The sequence below is a fragment of the Brachyistius frenatus genome, unplaced genomic scaffold, assembly GCF_029030835.1.
Source record: "Brachyistius frenatus isolate BFR_SWC_R1_liver_20210118 unplaced genomic scaffold, ASM2903083v1 Contig_198, whole genome shotgun sequence".
NCBI classification, from domain to species: domain Eukaryota; kingdom Metazoa; phylum Chordata; class Actinopteri; family Embiotocidae; genus Brachyistius; species Brachyistius frenatus.
In genome coordinates this window covers 67,169-85,507 of record NW_027210797.1, presented here as the reverse complement: position 1 = coordinate 85,507, position 18,339 = coordinate 67,169, and the positions used below count along the sequence as shown (strand labels likewise).

General features: G+C 43.4%; 1 protein-coding gene across 1 annotated transcript; it reads left to right on the top strand.

The window, feature by feature from the left end:
• The first annotated feature begins 584 nt into the window (after window positions 1-584).
• On the top strand, window positions 585-18,339 carry etnk2 (ethanolamine kinase 2). Its single transcript, XM_069718741.1, has 9 exons — window positions 585-1,032; window positions 6,543-6,680; window positions 6,778-6,899; window positions 7,843-7,983; window positions 9,692-9,834; window positions 11,010-11,093; window positions 11,354-11,514; window positions 11,651-11,724; window positions 13,921-18,339. The coding sequence occupies exons 1-9, from the start codon at window positions 886-888 to the stop codon at window positions 13,991-13,993; spliced, it is 1,083 nt and encodes a 360-aa protein (XP_069574842.1). The 5' UTR covers window positions 585-885; the 3' UTR covers window positions 13,994-18,339.

The following is an 18,339-nucleotide window of genomic DNA, read 5'->3' as shown; positions in this document are numbered from 1 at the left end:
GGCAGCAGCGCTCGCTGTTAGGGAATCTGCAGAGGAGAGCCCAGGCAGATAAACAGTGGGCTGATGTCTGAGTTTTTGGTCTTTATGTTTCTAGTTTATTGTAGAAAGACCTTAAAATAGGGTTTATCATCCAAAAACCTTCACCAATGATTTAAACATAGCGAAATATTGTCGTTATGTATGCTATGATTTTACTGGTCTGGCCCGCTTGAGATGAAAGTGGGCAGTATGTGGCCCCTTAACTAAAATGAGTTTGACACCCCTGGTCGATAGTATTTACAAGTTATTTATAAACCCATAGAAATAGAAGTTGTTCAGTAAAATTACGGTCTGGTCTGGCTACTTTAGTTATTGTCCTAAAATCGACTACTTCTTCACGTTATGTTCTTCTTTTAAAAAAAAAGAAAAAAAAAAGAAACTATAATTTCCAAAAGCCCCCCCCCCTCCTCTTCCCCCCTCCTCCCTTCTCCCATCCGGTCAGCAGGTCGACCTGTTCGGCTGAATTCGGCTCCCTTCGTGCCCACGTCGGGAAAATAATGGGCGTGCTCGGTTGTGGTTGCGTTTTACCACAACCGGCGGTACAATCGGATGATCCCGGGAGGGCGGAGCCAAGCAGGAGGAAACGGTACAGTTAGCCGACAGCTCTCAAGAAAACCGGCGACGAGCATCCTCACCGCTCTCCACTCACCGCACACCGCAGATAGCTATTAAGAAAGACACATTTCTGAACCCACGCTTAAGTATTTCACACACAAAAAAAACAACAACAACAACACTGTTTCGCTACTTCTAAAAGCCGAAGCAAACACTTTTGTATGTGCTGCAGTTTCTCGACCTGTCGACGAAGAGCTCGGAGATTAACGCGTCAGAAACCTGCTACAGAATATGGAGACGCAGATACACGTGCCCGTCGGGTCGCCGGTGATCAGGAAGATCCCCGTGTTCGTGGACGAACACGACGTGACGGAGGGGGCGATGAAGCTCATCAAGGAGCTGAGACCAGCGTGGTACACGAGCCGTGTTAAGACAAAGGTAATAAAAATTAAAAAAAAAAAAAAAAAAAAAGGGTTTGAGCCCTGTAGCTGTGCGGCATAGCCTAGGCTAGGCTAAGACTGACAGCTCTGCAGCATCACTTCGGGACTTCAAAGCGCCCGTGAAAGGAGGGCCGCGTTGGCTTTATGCGTTTCACTTCCGATCTCGCTCCTTAATTTATGAATGAAAACGACGGATGTTTTTGCTCAACATTTTTCTTGCGGCTTTGACGGCGAAAGGCTGTGTTGATGTTCGCTAAGATGGCGCGGTGCTCTTGATTATTAACCGACAGGCAATCGCTGCCTTTAAAAAAGTCCCCAAGTGTTATCTGTGCAGATATCGAGGTTGTGGGAAACGTTGTGTCCAAAGTACAAGGACAGATAGGGCAGACACGGCGTGAAAGCCAAGTCACGTTGTCATCTTGGTGTCGGTGGCCAGCTGGTGGTGACGTGATGGTCAAGTTGGTTGAGGAACATGGAGATGGCTATAAAAGCAGACACACAGCAGGGTGTGTGTTTTATACTGTCATATGTACTGCAGTTGACAACTTATACATAGTAGAGGTTGGAGGCTGGGCAGTACACGCATATTGTATTGTATTGTGTTGTTAGACTAGATATTGTCTTTTGAATATTGTAATATTGTGATATGGCATAAGTGTTGTTCCCTCCCCCCTGATTTTAAAGGCTGCATTGTATAAATAGACTTAATTTTCTGGACTTCCCACTATTTTAACTGTTCTATTAATGACCCACTTAGTCATTACATCCATATTGCTGATGATTCTTTATTAAAAATCTTATTGTGTAAATATTCTCTGAAAGCAGCAGTGGCCATCCCTACAATATGTCCACGATATCAATATCGATGTATTTATATTAACTGTAAATATACAATTTACAGTTTGATGCACTCAGTTTTTTTTTTTTTTTTTTTTTAAAGATAAGAAGAAATTGCAGTTTCTTAACAGGTTTTCTCAGCATAGAAAGAAATTAATTCATCTCCTTAAATGAAAAACAACAACAACAACCCTTATACACTATCTGTTTGAAATTGAATTAGATGGAATGCGTTTCAATCTCGCACACATACTCTTGTTGTCACAGCAAATTGCCTTGAAAGGTTATTTGAAGAGTCACACTGTGAAGCCAGTCCTGGGTCAAAGGGAGCCAGATATCCAAGTTTTAAGTCAGAGCTCCCACAGCAAAATACGAATGAATATAGTCACAAGGTCTGGGACCATATGTTTATCTCCTAATTCGATGCTATTGTGATAGTTGGATGCCAATTTGATTCAGTCAGTCTTTCCGAGTTCAATTCGAGCGGGATCGTTGCTACAAATAACCCTGACTCTGCCTTAAAGCCATGCTGGTGAAAAATCTGTCATTAGGAATACCAGTGAAGAGGTCAGTAGGCCTACATAGAAACCTTCTAAATGTCAGGTAAATGTTGTGCCATTGTAATAAACGACCCCATTTAAAAAAAAAAAAAAAAAGAAAAAAAAAGTTGGCATAATATGTAAAATGTAAATAAAAACAGAATGCAATGATTTGCGAATCATGTAAACCCATATTTAATTGCAAATAGACCAAAGACAACATAGCAAATTTTGCTGAGAAATTAAATTGTGTTATGAAAAAAATATATGCTTATTTTGAATTTGATGCGAGCAACATTCCTCAAGAAAGTTGGGACAGGGGCATGCTCACCATTGTTTTTTCGCGACGCCTCTTCTTTTTGACACTGTAAACAAATGGGGACAAAGTTGTTGGCGTTTTCAGAGGGAGACGCTGTCCCATTCTTGCCTGATATAAGATTTCAGCTGCTCAACAGTTGGGTGTCTCCTTTGTCGTATTTTTATTTTTTATTTCGTGATGCGGCAAATTTTGTAAATAGATGACCGGTCTGGACTGCAGGCAGGCCGATTTAGTATCGTTCAGCATTATTGGTGCCTTCCCAGATGTGCAAGCCACCCATACCATGTGCACTAGTGCATCCCTATACCGTCACGATTGCTGGCTTTTGAACTGAGCGCTGATAACTAGCTAGATGGTCCCTCTCCTCTGTAGCCCAGAGGATAGAACGTCCATGATTTCCAAAAAGAATCTTAAATTGTGATTCGTCAGACCGCAGGACAGTTTGTCTGTCATCAATGCAAGACCCTCCAGTGTTGATTTTTGGCCTTGTCCTTTGCGTACAGAGATTTCACACATTCATAATTGTGTACCGTGGATGATGGAATCTCGAAACTTCTTTGCAATTTTAAGTTGAGGAACATTATTCTTAAATGTTTGCACTCTTTTCCAACGCAGTCTTAACAGAGTGGTGAACCCCTCCCTATTTTCACTGCTGAGAGACTCTGCTTTTTTGAGATGCTCTTTTTATACCCAATAATGTTACTGACCTGTGACCAATTAACTTAATTTGTGATGAGATGAGACTTTTTTTTTAAGTCTTTTGTTGCCCCTGTCCCGACTTGTTGCTGGCATCAAATTCAGAATGAGCATATATTTTTTTCATAAAACTGGAAAATGTCTCCTTTTCAACATTTGATATGTTTTCCAATTGAATATGGGTTTATGTGGTTTGCAGATTATTTCATTCTTTCTTTTTATTTACATTTTACAGAGTGTCCCAACTTGTTGGTCCTCACAATTTCAGTTTGTTGTAAATTGTCAAAGATCTTTAAAATGCTTGCACAAACAAGACTACATTGGCAATACATCAAAGGAAAAAGGCTTCATAGACATGAAACATCAGTTTGAGTATTTCACATTAAATATCATGTACTCTCCCCATTTTGTTTCAATAACAGAACATTTTGAAAAGACACTTTATACGTTTATGCTCTGCTTGTTTAACGACTGTTGGATAAATTGCTGGTACCATCTCCCTTAATTGAGGATTACCTCGAACCTATTAATAAATAGCATTTATTTTCGACTTGTAAACAGTCACACAAAGTCAGTGTTTTAGCCTCGCTGATGTATAAACAGGCAGCAATACGGGGTACAGGGGAGGAAGAGAGAAAAAACACCTCAGAACAGGGTTTAAGTAGATAACTCTGCAGCATGCTTTGCGTTATAATGAGAAAATGATCAGCTGAAATGCCACACAATCTGAATAATTCCAATTTTCTTTCTTTTCCTGCCAACAATATACCAGCATTCATTGATGATACTCTTTATAAATCAATAAATTAAATAAAACAACAACAGATTATTAAATACAGTATGTTATTTTAACAATCTCTAGTACACATTTCGAGTTCCAACCACCATGTGAAGCCTTAGTTTAATATGCTTTCGCCACGACTGTGTGTTGTTAAGCAGTTTGTTTTAGACACTTGGGCTCATCAGGGAAAGGAAATGCATAATTGATTCCTGGTAAAAGAATCAAATGGCTGATGTGTCATGGCAAGGTCAAAGGTTTTGCAGGAGCTGACAGTGGATTTTCCAGTGGCACAGTGTGAACCCAGCTGCTGCAGCAGTCGGTTTACACCCTGTTGTCTAATCTGCCCGGAGCCGACGCCACACCCACTCCCACACACCTGCAGCGGAGAACGGGACAGTGTTTACCTCGGTCTCTGCAGGCCAGCGGCGGGGCAGAGCTTTTCTCAGTGACCACTACCCATAAAGACCCCGTACAAAGAGGTACAGGCAATGCAGCTATAAACTAGGTCAGAGCTGGTTACAGAGTGTGCGGTAACAGTAAAAAAAAAAAAAAAAAAAGCATTTGCTTGAGCTCGGGAGGATGTTCTGAAGCAGCGGCACCGTTGTTTTGATGGGAGCGGAAAGTGCGAAATGTGGTGAGAAGTAGAAGGGCAGCACGGTTCACAGAAACACCTGATTGACCCCGCTACCTGGGCAGGAAGACTTTTACTGTAAATACACACGGTCCATTTCCAAGCACACGGGAGTTCCTGAAAACAGACGCGTGTGCCAACAGCAACAGATCAACACTCTCCTCTTACTACTTTCTCATGCTAAAGACACAATGATCAATCTCTGCTAAAGGACGCCGGCCCCGGGCCACGCGGTCTGACCGCCCAACAAAGATTCGATAACGGGGGAAAAAAAAAACAACAACCCAAAAGACGCCGCCATCATTGTCCCATGTAGGCAGTATATGGCGGATTGTTTACCTCTGTCTGAGTCCAAGCTTATCGCTGTCTGTCGATGTATTGATTGCCGGTCTTAGTGGCGTATTGTGTGGCGGAGGGAAGGGATCAGTCATGTGGTAGCAAAGGCGTGTACGCGTGTGTATGTACAGTCATAACAGGGATGCCTGCACGCCCATTTTTTTTGTGGTCAGCCACGTGTGGAATGCCAGATATGTGTGAGTGAGCGTCTGGGTCGGGGGGGGGGGAGATGTGTGTATGTTGTTATTGTGTTTGCTGCGGTGGGTGGGGGGTGGGTGGGGGGTGAGGGGGGACAAGCCCGCCGGTTTCCACCAGAGTGATTCTGTCACTCAAATATTTAAGGCCTTAGACACAGGGGGCTTTTTGCTTACTCTTCATTTACGAAGAAACGTCGGAGTCAACTTGCTGGCAGCACTTAAAACTCACTTTTGTTACATTGATTTTTATCTTAATGAAATGAGTTTAGACATGCTACTGAAATCAACTGAAATTAAATTAATGTTTAAATTAAACTTGATGGAAATGAACGTGCTATTACACTGAGACAACAGCTCTTGTTCTTACAACCCTGTTTTCAAAAACGTCGGGATGCCGTGTAAAATCTCAATAAAAACAGCACGCTACGATTTGCAAATCATGTAAACTTAATTTAAATACAACAAAGACAAAAATATCAAATGTTGAAATTGAGACATTTTATTGTCTTTTGTAAAGCATATGCTCCTTTTGAATTTGATGCTGGCCACACATTTCCAAAAAGTTGGGACAGGTTTCCGACTGTGCTGCATCACCTTCTTTTAACAACACCGCAAATCTTTGGGAACTGAGGAGACCAGTTGCTGAAGTTTCGAAAGTGAAATGTTGCTGGTTGGCAGTCCGTTGTCTCCTTTGTCGTATTTTGCATTTAATGACGTGCGTAATGGTTTCAAGCCACTTTTCTAGTTGTTGCTGTATAAGTACGTCACACCATTTCATACCAGTGTAACAAGTAGTGGTGCAACTAGGCTGATGACAAATGAGCTAAAAAAAAATTGCCGCGTCCTACACGGCTCAGTACATAAATGTAGCCCTGATTTTGTCAAATAAGGTTTGTATTTTGATTTACATGAATACAAAAGACAGAATGTCTTTTTCCTCAAAATCCTGAAAGAAGACCGAGCTAACTTACTGTGGGCCGAAGACTTGTGTGACACTAATTCATCGGAGGATTTTGCTTTTTGACACATTTACGTCACGTAGGTCAAAGCTGCATGGCGTCTGCAATGCTGTTGATGACTGATAGCTTTGTGAAATGGAACCATAGCTCTTTACACTCTGAGGTTTTCTGTTAGAGGTTATAGGATTTTTTTTTTAATTTTCTGCCTTCCAGCTCTTCACCGATGGAACCACCAACAAGCTAGTGGGGTGCTACGTGGACGACAGTCCAGAGGACGTAGTCCTGGTCCGAGTATACGGGAACAAGACGGAGCTGATTGTCGACCGAGACAACGAGCTCAAAAGCTTTCAGGTAGTGTTCCCATTTTTCTTAAGTTTGCCTCAGTTCATCAGTATGCGCTTCAGACTTGTGTCTCCACTGTAATTCTTATGTTTTCTGTGCCCTTTAGGTGCTGCATGCTAATGGTTGTGCTCCCCGCCTCTACTGCACCTTTCAAAACGGCATCTGCTATGAGTTCATACAGGGGGATGCTCTTGGGACACAGGATGTCAGGGATCCGTCCCTACTCAGGTCAGGACATGGTAGAGGCATGGGACTGCTCAGGACTTTTACCGACTTGCTGTTTTTCAGAAATGGTCAAATTACAGCATTGTATTATGATGGTGAGGGGCCTCTGTCGGTTCTGCTTCCTACACTGTAGATTTTACAATGCAGAAACGCCTCGTCAGGAAAGATGTGAATGAAGTAAACCATTTTGAGCCGTGTGCAAATAAAGCTCAAACCACATTAACCTTTAACTAGCTCCTCTTGAAGCTCCTTTGCCTGCACTTGAACTACCACGCCTTTAAAATGCATATTGCTTTATTTTATATTTTAACTCTTATTTGTGTTTCATTTTATGCATTTTATCTTTTCTTCTGCATTTCAATTCAATTTTATTTACATAGCGTTTCATTTCTTTCCTTTGCTTTTAAATGTTCCTTTATATCTGTATTTATGCGAAACACTGCATGTCGTTTTATTGCTGTGAAGCACTTTGAGCTGCATTTCTTGTATGAAAGGTGCAATACAAATATCGTTTTTTATTATTATTATTATTATGCAAATAGTTAGTGGAGGATTTTTACTGCAACAACAGATGATGAGACAATTCCAGATCGTTTTGTGCCAAACAGCCGCTCACATGCAAAGCAGTTAGTGTGAGGTCTTTATGTGGAAACCATGGTACCTGTTGTACTGTTTGATAGCCCATTGTGGAGGTCAGCCAAGTGTATGTTACATGATATATTTGCACGTTTTAATTCAGCTCTCTCCAGGAACTCTGCAAAGGTTATTTGTCCTCATCTAACCTTTCAAATACAAGTACCTTTACCCTGTGTGTTGCTCTCCGTCTTTGGATTACAGGGATTCTTTGTAACCGGAGCCTAATATAGCGTAGTCAACAACAACATAGTCATTTCATGTTGAAATCTAGTCTAGTGATGATAACATTGTTCCTTCTTTCTCCTGTCAGACTGATAGCCAGGGAAATGGCTCGTATCCATGCCATCCATGCACACAACGGCTGCATCCCCAAACCTAACCTCTGGATCAAGATGCGAAAATACTTCTCCCTCGTGGCCATAGAGTTCACTGAGCAGGCCTCCAACTTTAGGTGAGTTCCTGCTTCTTAGCTGCTCACTTGCAGTTGGCGCATGCTGCTCTACACACACTGCGATAACCATGCAAATATCATGAAGTGCAGCCCGATTTGCCTGTGAAATTCGTCAACAGAGGCAGTTTGCCCTGAGCTCGGTATCATCTGAAAGCACTCAGCGGGGCAGTTTGGTATGGTTTGCATCTTTAATTACAAGGGTAATGTTGCACTGTGTTGCACTCAGTTGTTTGTATAAAACGTGACACCAGAACTTCTGCTAAGAATTTTGACCAAACGTAAAATGTAACCCTCTTTCCGGGGGTTTTAGGCAAACAAAAGGCTGTTGATATAGTGCGGTAGGAGCAATGGCAGTCAAGGCTAAATGTAGTACATAAATCAGACTGTAAAACCTAACATTATACACCTCCCAGAGCTTGTGTAAGTAACTTGTCACTCCTGGACTGAGACACTCATCCGCTAAGATGAAGCATTTGAAGTGTGTTTTATGGAACCGTGTGTTTATTTCTGGAAAAGCAGAAGGATTCTAGGCTGAAGGTGGTTGGCTTTGCATCCTGCAACTGGACCAGTGGAGCCGCCAGAGGTCTCATAAGCTGGTTAGCTGCCCAGTCACAGCTGATATCTTTGTTCTCCTGGCTGTTAGATTAAGTCCAGCGTGTGGCTTATATAACTGTAACAATAATAGCAGACTGGATTAGGGAGTCTGAGGTATGCAGTGGGCCAGCAGATGTTTGCTTAGCTCTATGTAGTAAGTCACTTTAGTCCCTACCTTGGTAACGCAGACAGCTAGTGTCCTGGTCCTGGATAGTGGACACTTGTTGCACTGCAGTTTATTGAAGATCTGTGTAATATTCTAGTGGAATGCAGTATTATTGTGTGTGTGTGTGTGTGTGTGTGTGTGTGTGTGTGTGTGTGTGTGTGTGTGTGTGTGTGTGTGTGTGTGTGTGTGTGTGTGTGTGTGTGTGTGTGTGTGTGTGTGTGTGTGTTTGATTCAGCCTCCTGCCCTGCTTTCTCTCATCCCCTGCTTTCGGGCCGACTGTGTATTAAGCCCAATAAGCACATTACTGTCAGGACAGGGGTCTCTGTTCAGGACTCCGTTGGCTCAGACACTGACCCAGTGGCTTAACTCTTTCTCCACCATCCAAGAATACCACTTTCAGACCACTTTCAATCCACGTCTGCTGTTGATCCATTTGGGTCGAAGTGCGTCATTTGACCTGGCAGAGCACTTCCTGGATACATGAATGTTCATCAGGCTTGTGTCATATGCATATATATATATATATATATATATATATATAAATACAGTTGCAAAAGATGCATGAAAGCATGACGAATCAAAAGAAGGAGGCCTGGTAGTATATCCACAGTGACTGTGAAACACTCCATTAAAGTCCACCGAGGATTTGTTTCTCTGTAACTGTGTTCCCTGCAGGCCAGAACCCCGCACAGCTCGTCTTCTCTCCATGAAAGCCGGTCTCAGTTGTTTTCGCACCACATGTATTCCCACTTCACAATGATGCCAAAACAAGGAAAGACGGTTTATTTTGGTTCATGAACATATTCCTGCCGCTCTCCCTCACCGTCCACACGGAATCACCATTGTGTTTGCAGACACTCGGCGTAGTTGTCACAACGGGCGAGAGAGTGTGTGTGTGTGTGTGTGTGTGAGAAAGCTGACCTTTGGTTTGTCTCCTTCCCTGTCCAGAATCCAGCAAGAGGTTCCCAGCAAGGCAGTGCTGGAGCAGGAGATAGTGTGGATGAAGGAGCATCTATCCACACTGGGCTCCCCTGTGGTGCTCTGCCACAATGACCTCCTCTGCAAGAACATCATCCACAACAGCAAAGAGGGTAGGTTCCCCCTCCTTAAACCGAGCATGGCCCCTTTTGTTTGTCGTCCCCTTTTGCGACCATAGTGATCAGTGTCATTTCCCTGACTTAACGCGCCACAAGGCTCCCATCCACATTAACCACCATTGGCCGCATTGACAGTGTTTTTAGACTGCTGTAACTGTCGTGGAAAAACTATTAACTGTATTCAAGTATGTTGGGGCAGGAAAACCGTTTTTAGCACTCAAGGCTGAAGAAAAAACACAAAACACCTGTTGTGGTCGTCTAAAATTTGTATTAATAGCATGTTGATCAGCATAATATTTCTGCAACGAACCCAAAGTTAACGACAAAAATATACTTGCTTATATAGAGTACAGTCTCCAAAAACATCCCATTCCAATAATCGGTTGTCCGTAGTTCCATGGTTCCATCATTTTCCTGAACATGTACTGAAGATTCTGAAGCAGAAATTCCACAGGAAGCAGATAAACCTCTCATCTGTGCAGTTTGACCAACGGTCGGTACCATCATGTTTAATAGTCACCTGATCCCTTCTCCTTCTGCTCTCTCAAGGCGACCATCAAAAAAAAAAAACAACAACCAATCTCTTATTTAACAAATGAAAACTGAGGAGAGCTTACAGAGCAGCTCTGCATCAAAAGACTCTCTACGAATTATTACAACCCGCAAGACAAGCGTCACCCGGCCGACAGGGTAGCAGGCTCTGATGACTGTAACTCCGTCTGTCATGTGACCCCGCATTGCACGTGAGCGTGTCGCATATTGCTTTCTTTGGCTTGGGCGTGTTTGTGCAGTTCTACCAGCTCTGCTCTCCTAGTCTGACACGCGTGTTCAGACATCATTTATATACAGAGTCAGGCCCCAACGGAACCTTGACGGAATTACATCATGTATTTCAAAGTAAGACGATCACGGCGATGATTTCTGATAATGGCTGCACTATTAGGACAGCTGAGCCTCACCGGTTGACTTAAGTTCTTAAGAAACGTAACTAGCTTCTCTTAGCGTTCCATTTTCTGCTTACGAGCGTCAAAGCAGCAACGAGCTGCACTTCTCAAACAATAACGCCTTGTTCTAAGCGGGATGTTTTGGGGGTAGAGAAAGAAACAGCTGCTTTTGAGAACGTACGCCTTGTCCACTGTGATATTGTGATGCACCTTCTCGTCTCTCAGGTCATGTTCGCTTCATCGACTACGAGTACTCCAGCTATAACTACCAGGCCTTCGACATTGGCAACCACTTCAACGAGTTTGCAGGTTTTTAAAATTCAATTCAATTCAACTTTATTTATATAGCGCCAAATCACAACAGAAGTTATTTCATGCCACGAAACACATTAAAGTCCTTACAGCAGAACTTTACGACATTATACAGAGAAACCCAACAAGAGGGAAGGAAAAAAAAACAACTCCCTCTTAACAGGAAGAAACCCTCAGCGTGATTTGCACGAGAGAGTTATTGTTATGTCCATGCAGTGTTGCTTATTCCACAGCTGCGTGTTCATGTGTGTGTTCAGGCATGACTGAGCTTGACTACGGACTGTACCCCAGTCGAGAGATGCAGATGGACTGGCTCCAAGTGTACCTGCAGGCACACAAACTGTTCACCAAGAATACAGAGGAGGTCAGCCCGCGGGAGCTTGAAACGCTATATGTACAGGTCAACAAGTTTGCTCTGGTAAGGATGTTGGCGCACGCGCGCGCGCGCACGCACACACACACACGCGCTCGATCTCTTACACATCCCACCTGCAGTGTCTTGTGTTACTTATGCTACCACATCTGATACCTAATTTGTTTTTTTTTTCATCAAGGCTTCCCACTTCTTTTGGGGCTTCTGGGCTCTCATCCAGGCCAAATACTCTTCCATTGACTTTGACTTCCTCGGGTGAGTTTGTGTGTGTGTGTGTGTGTGTGTGTGTGTGTGTGTGGTGACTCTCACCCCCCCCCCCCCGCCCCGTTCATGGAGGATTTAAATGAATGTATCAAATAATCTATCAGCGTGGGTTAAACAGAGCATTATGAAAGACTGAAACCATTAACCCGAAAGGTTTAATTTCTTTTGGGGTCTTTCCGTACCACATAACACCCCCCCCCCCCCCGCGCCCAAACCTGTAACGCACACCGACGCGGGGTTAGCTAAATGAAATAGAAGTTAAAGACTAAATAAACTAACGTGAGCTGATCAATAAGCGTTTTTCCTTTTGCTCTAAAGTTGTAGCCATTATCCGAGAAAAGTAACGGAAGCCCTTGTCCTCTCTGTTACTTATTTATTGTACAAGTAGACAAGATACCTTGATTGGTCATCAGCGTTCAGGGGGTGAATTTTTGTATCTGACCGGAAATGTTTTTTTTTTTGTCCTGTGAAGTGATAGGAGTAACATCTGCGCGGGCAGGTACTGGTGGTCCATCATATTACTATGAATCCAAAGGCTGCACAAGCAGTTTTACAAGCGAGGGAGCGGCCATCGGTAGCTGTTGCTTAGCCTTGCCTATAATGTGATTGCTCCCTCCGTTACTGTGAGTCAGAGGCTTAGTTATTCCAAGTAATACACAGAGTTATGTTAAAGCCGACGGGCTGCTCATTTTTACATCAACTCAACTGGGCCCAGGAGAGGCAGCTAACGGTAGCTCGGCTTGACCCACTCTTTTTTTTTTTTTTTTTTTGTGCAGCAGCGGGTGTTGAAGTCATAGCAACAAAAAGTAACGCATTTTAGGTGTCGGTGCTGATGTTAGCAAGCTGAGCTGGCCTGCTGTGCTGAGTAGATACTGGCTTCCATTTTGAAATGCAGATTTTGATTTACTAATAAGCTACGCGGAAAGAAAAAACGTCTTGTGTCTTCTGAATGTCAGTCAAGCGCTTTCACTGGAGACGCTCAGCCTAATGCTAAACTGAGATGTTTCCAGAAATATGTCCCAACATTTGTCACGTTTGTTCAACCAATTGTAAAAATATATACAGCAGTGTCTCGTGTCATCGTAATTTGTACAAACCCCTTTTCTAAAAAAAAAAAAAAAAAAAAGTTGGGATGCTGTGTAAAATGTAAATGAAAACAGAATGCAATGATTTGCAAATCATGTAAATCCATGTTTAATTGCAAATAGAGAAAAGACAACATGTCAAACGTTGAATCTGAGAAGTTCTATTGTTTTACGTAAAAGAGATGCTCATTTCACATTCGATGCCAGCAACACGTCTCCAAAAAGTTCGGACAAGGGCACGTTTTACCACTGTGTAGCGTCACCTCCTCTTTAAACAACACTCTTTAAGTGTTTGGGAACTGAGGAGACCAGCTGCTGGAGTTCTGAAATTGACATGTTGTTTCATTCTTGCCCGACGTAAGAGTTCAGCTGCTGAACAGTTTAGTGTCTCCTTCGTCATATTTTTTTTTTCATTTCACGATGCACCAAATTTGTTTAATGGGCGACGGGTCTAAACTGAAGGCAGGCCAGTTCGGTACCTGGACTCATATCCTTCTGGTCCCTTCCCAGATGCGTAAGCTGCCCGTGCCGCGTGCACGATTGCGTCGTCATACTGTCATGGATGCTGCCGTTTGAACTGCGCGCTGAATAACGAGCTGGATGGTCCCTCTGCTCTTTTGCCCTGAGGATGCAAGGTCCATAATTTGCACACACACAAAAAAAAAAAAAAAAGAATCCGAAATGTAGATGAACTGACGTTAGAAGTTTTAGATTAAAACAGCTCGGGGGGGGGCCCAGAGAAAGCGGCGACGCTCCTGGATCGTGTTGATACAATATTTAATTCTTTGCGTTGGTCGAGTTTTAAGCAGCGTTTGCGGATGCAGCGACAAACTGCGTTCACAGCTAATGGTCTTTGGAAGGGTTTCTTAGCCCAGACAAGGATTTCCCCAGTGTCCCGTTTTTAACGCGGAACCGCCTAAGAGCCCCAAATAGCCCCAAATAACGGCCATCCAATATTGGCTTTTGGTGTTGTGTCCCCTGCGTACACAGAGTTGTATTTTTTTTTTTTGTCAAAAAAGTGAGACTACTTCCAATTTCAGTTGGCCTCTCCGGCTGGAGTCCCTCTGTGACGTCACCTCTTTGTTGCTCTTGTTTCTTGCAGGTACGCTGTGCTCCGTTTCAACCAGTACTTCAAGACCAAACCTGCGGTGATGGCCCTGCAGATCCCAGAATGAGAGAAGACGGAGGAAGCCAGAATAATTAGGAGTAGAGTGTAGCAGTTTCAATTGTGGGACATCCTATAGGGTGAGGACTCTTCTCTGTGAGCCAGTTGGCAATAGACCTCTGCTTGGTCCCCTTTGTTGCAAAAAGCGCAATTACTCTTTCATTCCTCTAAACGTAGCTCCACGTCTGTTAAAAAACAAAACAACAAAAAAAACTTCCGTGCGTGCATGTATGCGAGTGTGATTGTTTGTGTCCTTAACTTGTCTCGATAAACCCCGAATGTCTTGCTTTTTCTCGTAGGGCAGCTTAACCAGGCGTAGTGAGCACAGCCGTCTCTGTTTAGGGTAGGGCTCGCTGACCTTAAACTTGCTTTATTGTCTGGTACACTGGTGCCAAACTATTCCACAATGCCGGCAATGAAGGTCGTAGGAGGGATGAGACCGTTCAGGAGGGTCTGATGATGACGACGACGACGACGACAGAGTCATCGTCAGACAGTTGGTCCCCGTGTGAACTGTGCGTACGGCCCAATGCCATGGCCTCGCGATTGAAACTGACTTCAGGGGCATTTCTCCTGGTATTCCTCACATCATGTTTGTGGCGAGACCATTCCTCCTTCTATCTGCAGATATTTGAACACTTGAAGCTCTAATCCGTTTCACCTTTCCTCTTTTTATTTCTCGATCTTCGGTGCTAAGGGCTCCTAGCTGCTGAATTTCTGGACTGAGCTTCCAGAGAATAGCTGTGCATGAAAGACAAGGGACGTCTCCGTCCTCTGATTTTCTCGATGCAGTCTGAGGTTCGGTCAGTACCTCCTCTTCTAGTTATTCCCAGCAAACCGCTGATTCTGCTGCTGCTAGAAACGGAAAACTAGACTGCAAGTGTGTGGAACAGCAAATGAAAAAGCTTTTCGTGATCTGGCTTTACGTTAAATCACCATTGTGTTCTAGCAATCGGTGAAAAGAGAGCAAGCTGAACGTGCACGTATTTATTTGTGAAGGGGCTGTGGGTCATTTAATATCTCAGGTTACCAACTCTTCAGTTTGGGACGTGGGGAGATAGATGGTTAAAAAGAGGAGACCTGTGGAAATGGGACTCTAAACTCTGTGTGCATTTATGTCCTCAAGCCATTTTTTCCACCTTCTTGACTTTTATGGTTACAGCAAATCGCTCCGTTAAACTTTCCATTTAAACTTTCCAGACCTCTTGGAAAATCACAACCTCCGTCACCCCTCCACGCCAACCCCCTCCTCCCACATTTTATGCCCTCCCGTGTCAGCTCCCTCCGTAACAATTCTATCTTTGATCTCCACCCAGCTACCGGTTTTGTTCCCCGTCTCCCTTTATCGGTTGAGGCAAGCAGCACCTGTTCCACAGGCGAACTTGACGTCAAAGACTCATCTGTCACTTTAATCCATTCCCATTCCCGTCCTAGATGTGAAATCCAATTTTATTACATAATCAGACGTTGCATAAGATATATCTACGGTCAGCTCAAGTCTGGAGTTCAACGAGAGGCAGGAACTGGGTATCTGGGGCTGCGTGGCTCATGAGATCGCCTGTTGCTGTCATGGAAAAAGACTGGCATCCGCGTTCATTAGGAAGGACAACCTCATCGACCCTCTGAGAACCTGCTTACAGAAAACCACCCAAAAACCTTCTGAAGCATCAGCAGGATTCTTCAAACTGTGGCCACTCTTAAGCTGCATTCAGACAGAACGCAGAGGAAATCCTTTCATGTTTGGTTGCCCCCAAATAGCTAATATACCAACTGCGCTGACACCGAACTGCAAGCTTGCTACGCAACGGACGAGCCAGCTTTGTCTGTGAGATTTCGTGCGCGTGTTTGTGTTGGGGCTAACCCCGGACTGAACCCAGAACTCGCCGCGAACGTCTCTATTTAGGGCCAACACTTTCAAAAGATCAGCTTCGAACTACTGAGAGTCTTTTTTTTTTTTTTTTTTTTGTGCAATCTCTTCTAAGTTTAAATTATGTCAGCGGCAGGTCAACAGTTAATGCTAAAAGTGCCACTTGCTGAACTACAACCGAAACTACTTCAAACAATCCGATGCCCTGAGACTACTTTTGGAATCAGAATGCCCCCCCCCCCCCCCCCCCCCACATATTCAAATGAATGTTCAAATTTTGAGTAAAAACTGACAACTATTTCCTTTTTTTTTTTGTTCCCCCTCTTGTCTCTGTGTATGTGTGTATGAAGCGCACACACGAAGGCCCGGGATACGTGTGAAACATATTCCGCACATCTTCCCCTCAGTGAGCTTCACCACGTGCACGCTTTCCCCTTTTTTTTTTTTTTTTTTTTAACTCGCGCACAATATTTACCCCCTCATCGGCTCAGCAGGGGGAGACACCGAGCTCTGACCTTTGTCCTCCACTGCCGGTGTCAAGTAACTGACAGGATTAATAATTCACCAGGTGAGCAGCAGAATAGACAGACTAACTGATGCTAATGGCTTGTCAGTCAGGGCAGTTCACCTCCAGAGATGTTTTCAGAGGAAGTGCAGATAGGACTGAAATGTGGCAGTGGAGCAACACTACAAGCTGCTGGTGTAAATCAGAACTCTGTTCGGGGGCGGCGTTCGGCAAAACGGAGTTACTTAATGATGCCGCACATTTGGGAGCAAAAGCACTGGTGTCCTTTTATAAAACTCAAATTAACCACATTAGTGTGGCGTTTTTTGTGTGTTTTTTTTTTAAATTTGAGAATAATTTAGATGCCCGAGTGATCGGCTGATTAGATTTGCAGACGGAGGCCAAATTAGTGAAGTCGCTGCGTCAACGCACAAGCCCAATACACTGGTCGGCATTCAGCCGGGATAAAAGGGGCATTTGCGTTCGACGAGCACAGTGAATACGTCCTTCACTGACCTGAGCGGACTCACCTGCTCACGCCGTTTAGGGTTTTTGAAGAAAACATCGGTGTAGTTTGATTTGGTTTAATGGAAAACAACATGGAATACCCCAGCAGAAGCTGATGCCGGAGCTGAGCAACAGGGCGACGAACTGAAAAACATTCCACAAAGAACCACGGCTGTCTGAAAACTTTGCTCTCATTCAGCAGCTGTTTGGTTTGTTGGCCACCTTTTCCACCGTGTTGGTTTGCACTTGTTCGATGTCAACATTGTCTTTTTTTTTGTTTTCCTGAAATAGTTCAAAATTAGCGCGTATTCTAAAGGCCGACGCAAAGAACCAACTTTGAAGGTACAATGTGAATCAAACGTGACCCCCACCATCAAGAATCGAAACAGAAGCCTGGAACTTCCCGTCACCCTCAACATGAGAGTGACGACTCCGCATATCAATTTTAACCTGAGGAAAACTACAGTTTATAAGGTTAAGACCTTATTAACTGTAGTTTTGGTTCCAACACGGTTCAAAAATGGTTCCAAGTCTTAAAGTTTGGGAGTATTGTTCCCCCCTTCATCTACAAAGTCTTTAGTTAACGACGTGGATATACCTAACAATACAAGTCCGTGATTAGGCCTCGAAGTGACCAGAGGCAAAATGGTGTGGAGTGATGGAATGAGACCCGTGATCATTACTTTGTATATTATAAAATGGAGCTGAAGATTTGCACTATTGCATTGACAATGAAGTTTGACAAAACAAGACGCATAGAGAACTTCTTATTCGATGGCGCTGAGTAAGGTGACAACAAGCCAAACAAGACATTCTGGTGAGCATTGAGTGAAGTTCTTGACAACGTTCCCTTTTTTAAAAAAAAAAAAAAACCCAATACAGTCGTGTAATGTGTTTCTCTGGTGACCGCTGGATCCCAGACAGGCCGTGTGAATTTGCTGTTCCACACCGCCCGTCAGAAAGTTTCACTTAAGCTCTGTTTTAAGTCTTGTTTTGGTGTAATTAAAGCAGTTAATTTATTGAGTGAATCTAGCATTTGCATTTCCCATCTTTTCTTTTGTTGTTTTCTAACAATACCAAAATGGTTAACGTCAGGCGGTTTGCATTGCAGTTCATTTGAGATTAACTATTTTTGTGTGTGAATGTACTAACTTAATTTTAAGAAACACTGTACAGAATTATCATTATTATTATTTTTTTTTTTCTTTGTATGCTGATATTTACTTTTTGTAAATGCTTTGACTTGAAACATAGGCCGCTGTGTGAAAGGAGCCAGCGTTTGGCTTGCAGATGTGACCGTCAATGTGCTCATCCATTGCTAAAGGAGATGCTGCGTTGATATGTGCGGAGATGAAGGATGTAAATACTGTAAGAAATACTGTGAAAAGCTTACTGTACAGTGATCCTTCACACCTCCGTTAAGGAGTGGCAAGAAGAATTATTTAACAGTTGTCAGTAAATATTTCCATTAAAAAGT

Excerpts from the sequence above, each read along its gene's own strand:
- etnk2 (XM_069718741.1), top strand. The coding sequence starts at position 886 with ATGGAGACGCAGATACACGTGCCCGTCGGGTCGCCGGTGATCAGGAAG. Across the intron at positions 6,681-6,777 it reads ACGAGCTCAAAAGCTTTCAG|GTGCTGCATGCTAATGGTTG; the intron begins GTAGTGTTCCCA and ends TGTGCCCTTTAG. Across the intron at positions 11,094-11,353 it reads CCACTTCAACGAGTTTGCAG|GCATGACTGAGCTTGACTAC; the intron begins GTTTTTAAAATT and ends GTGTGTGTTCAG.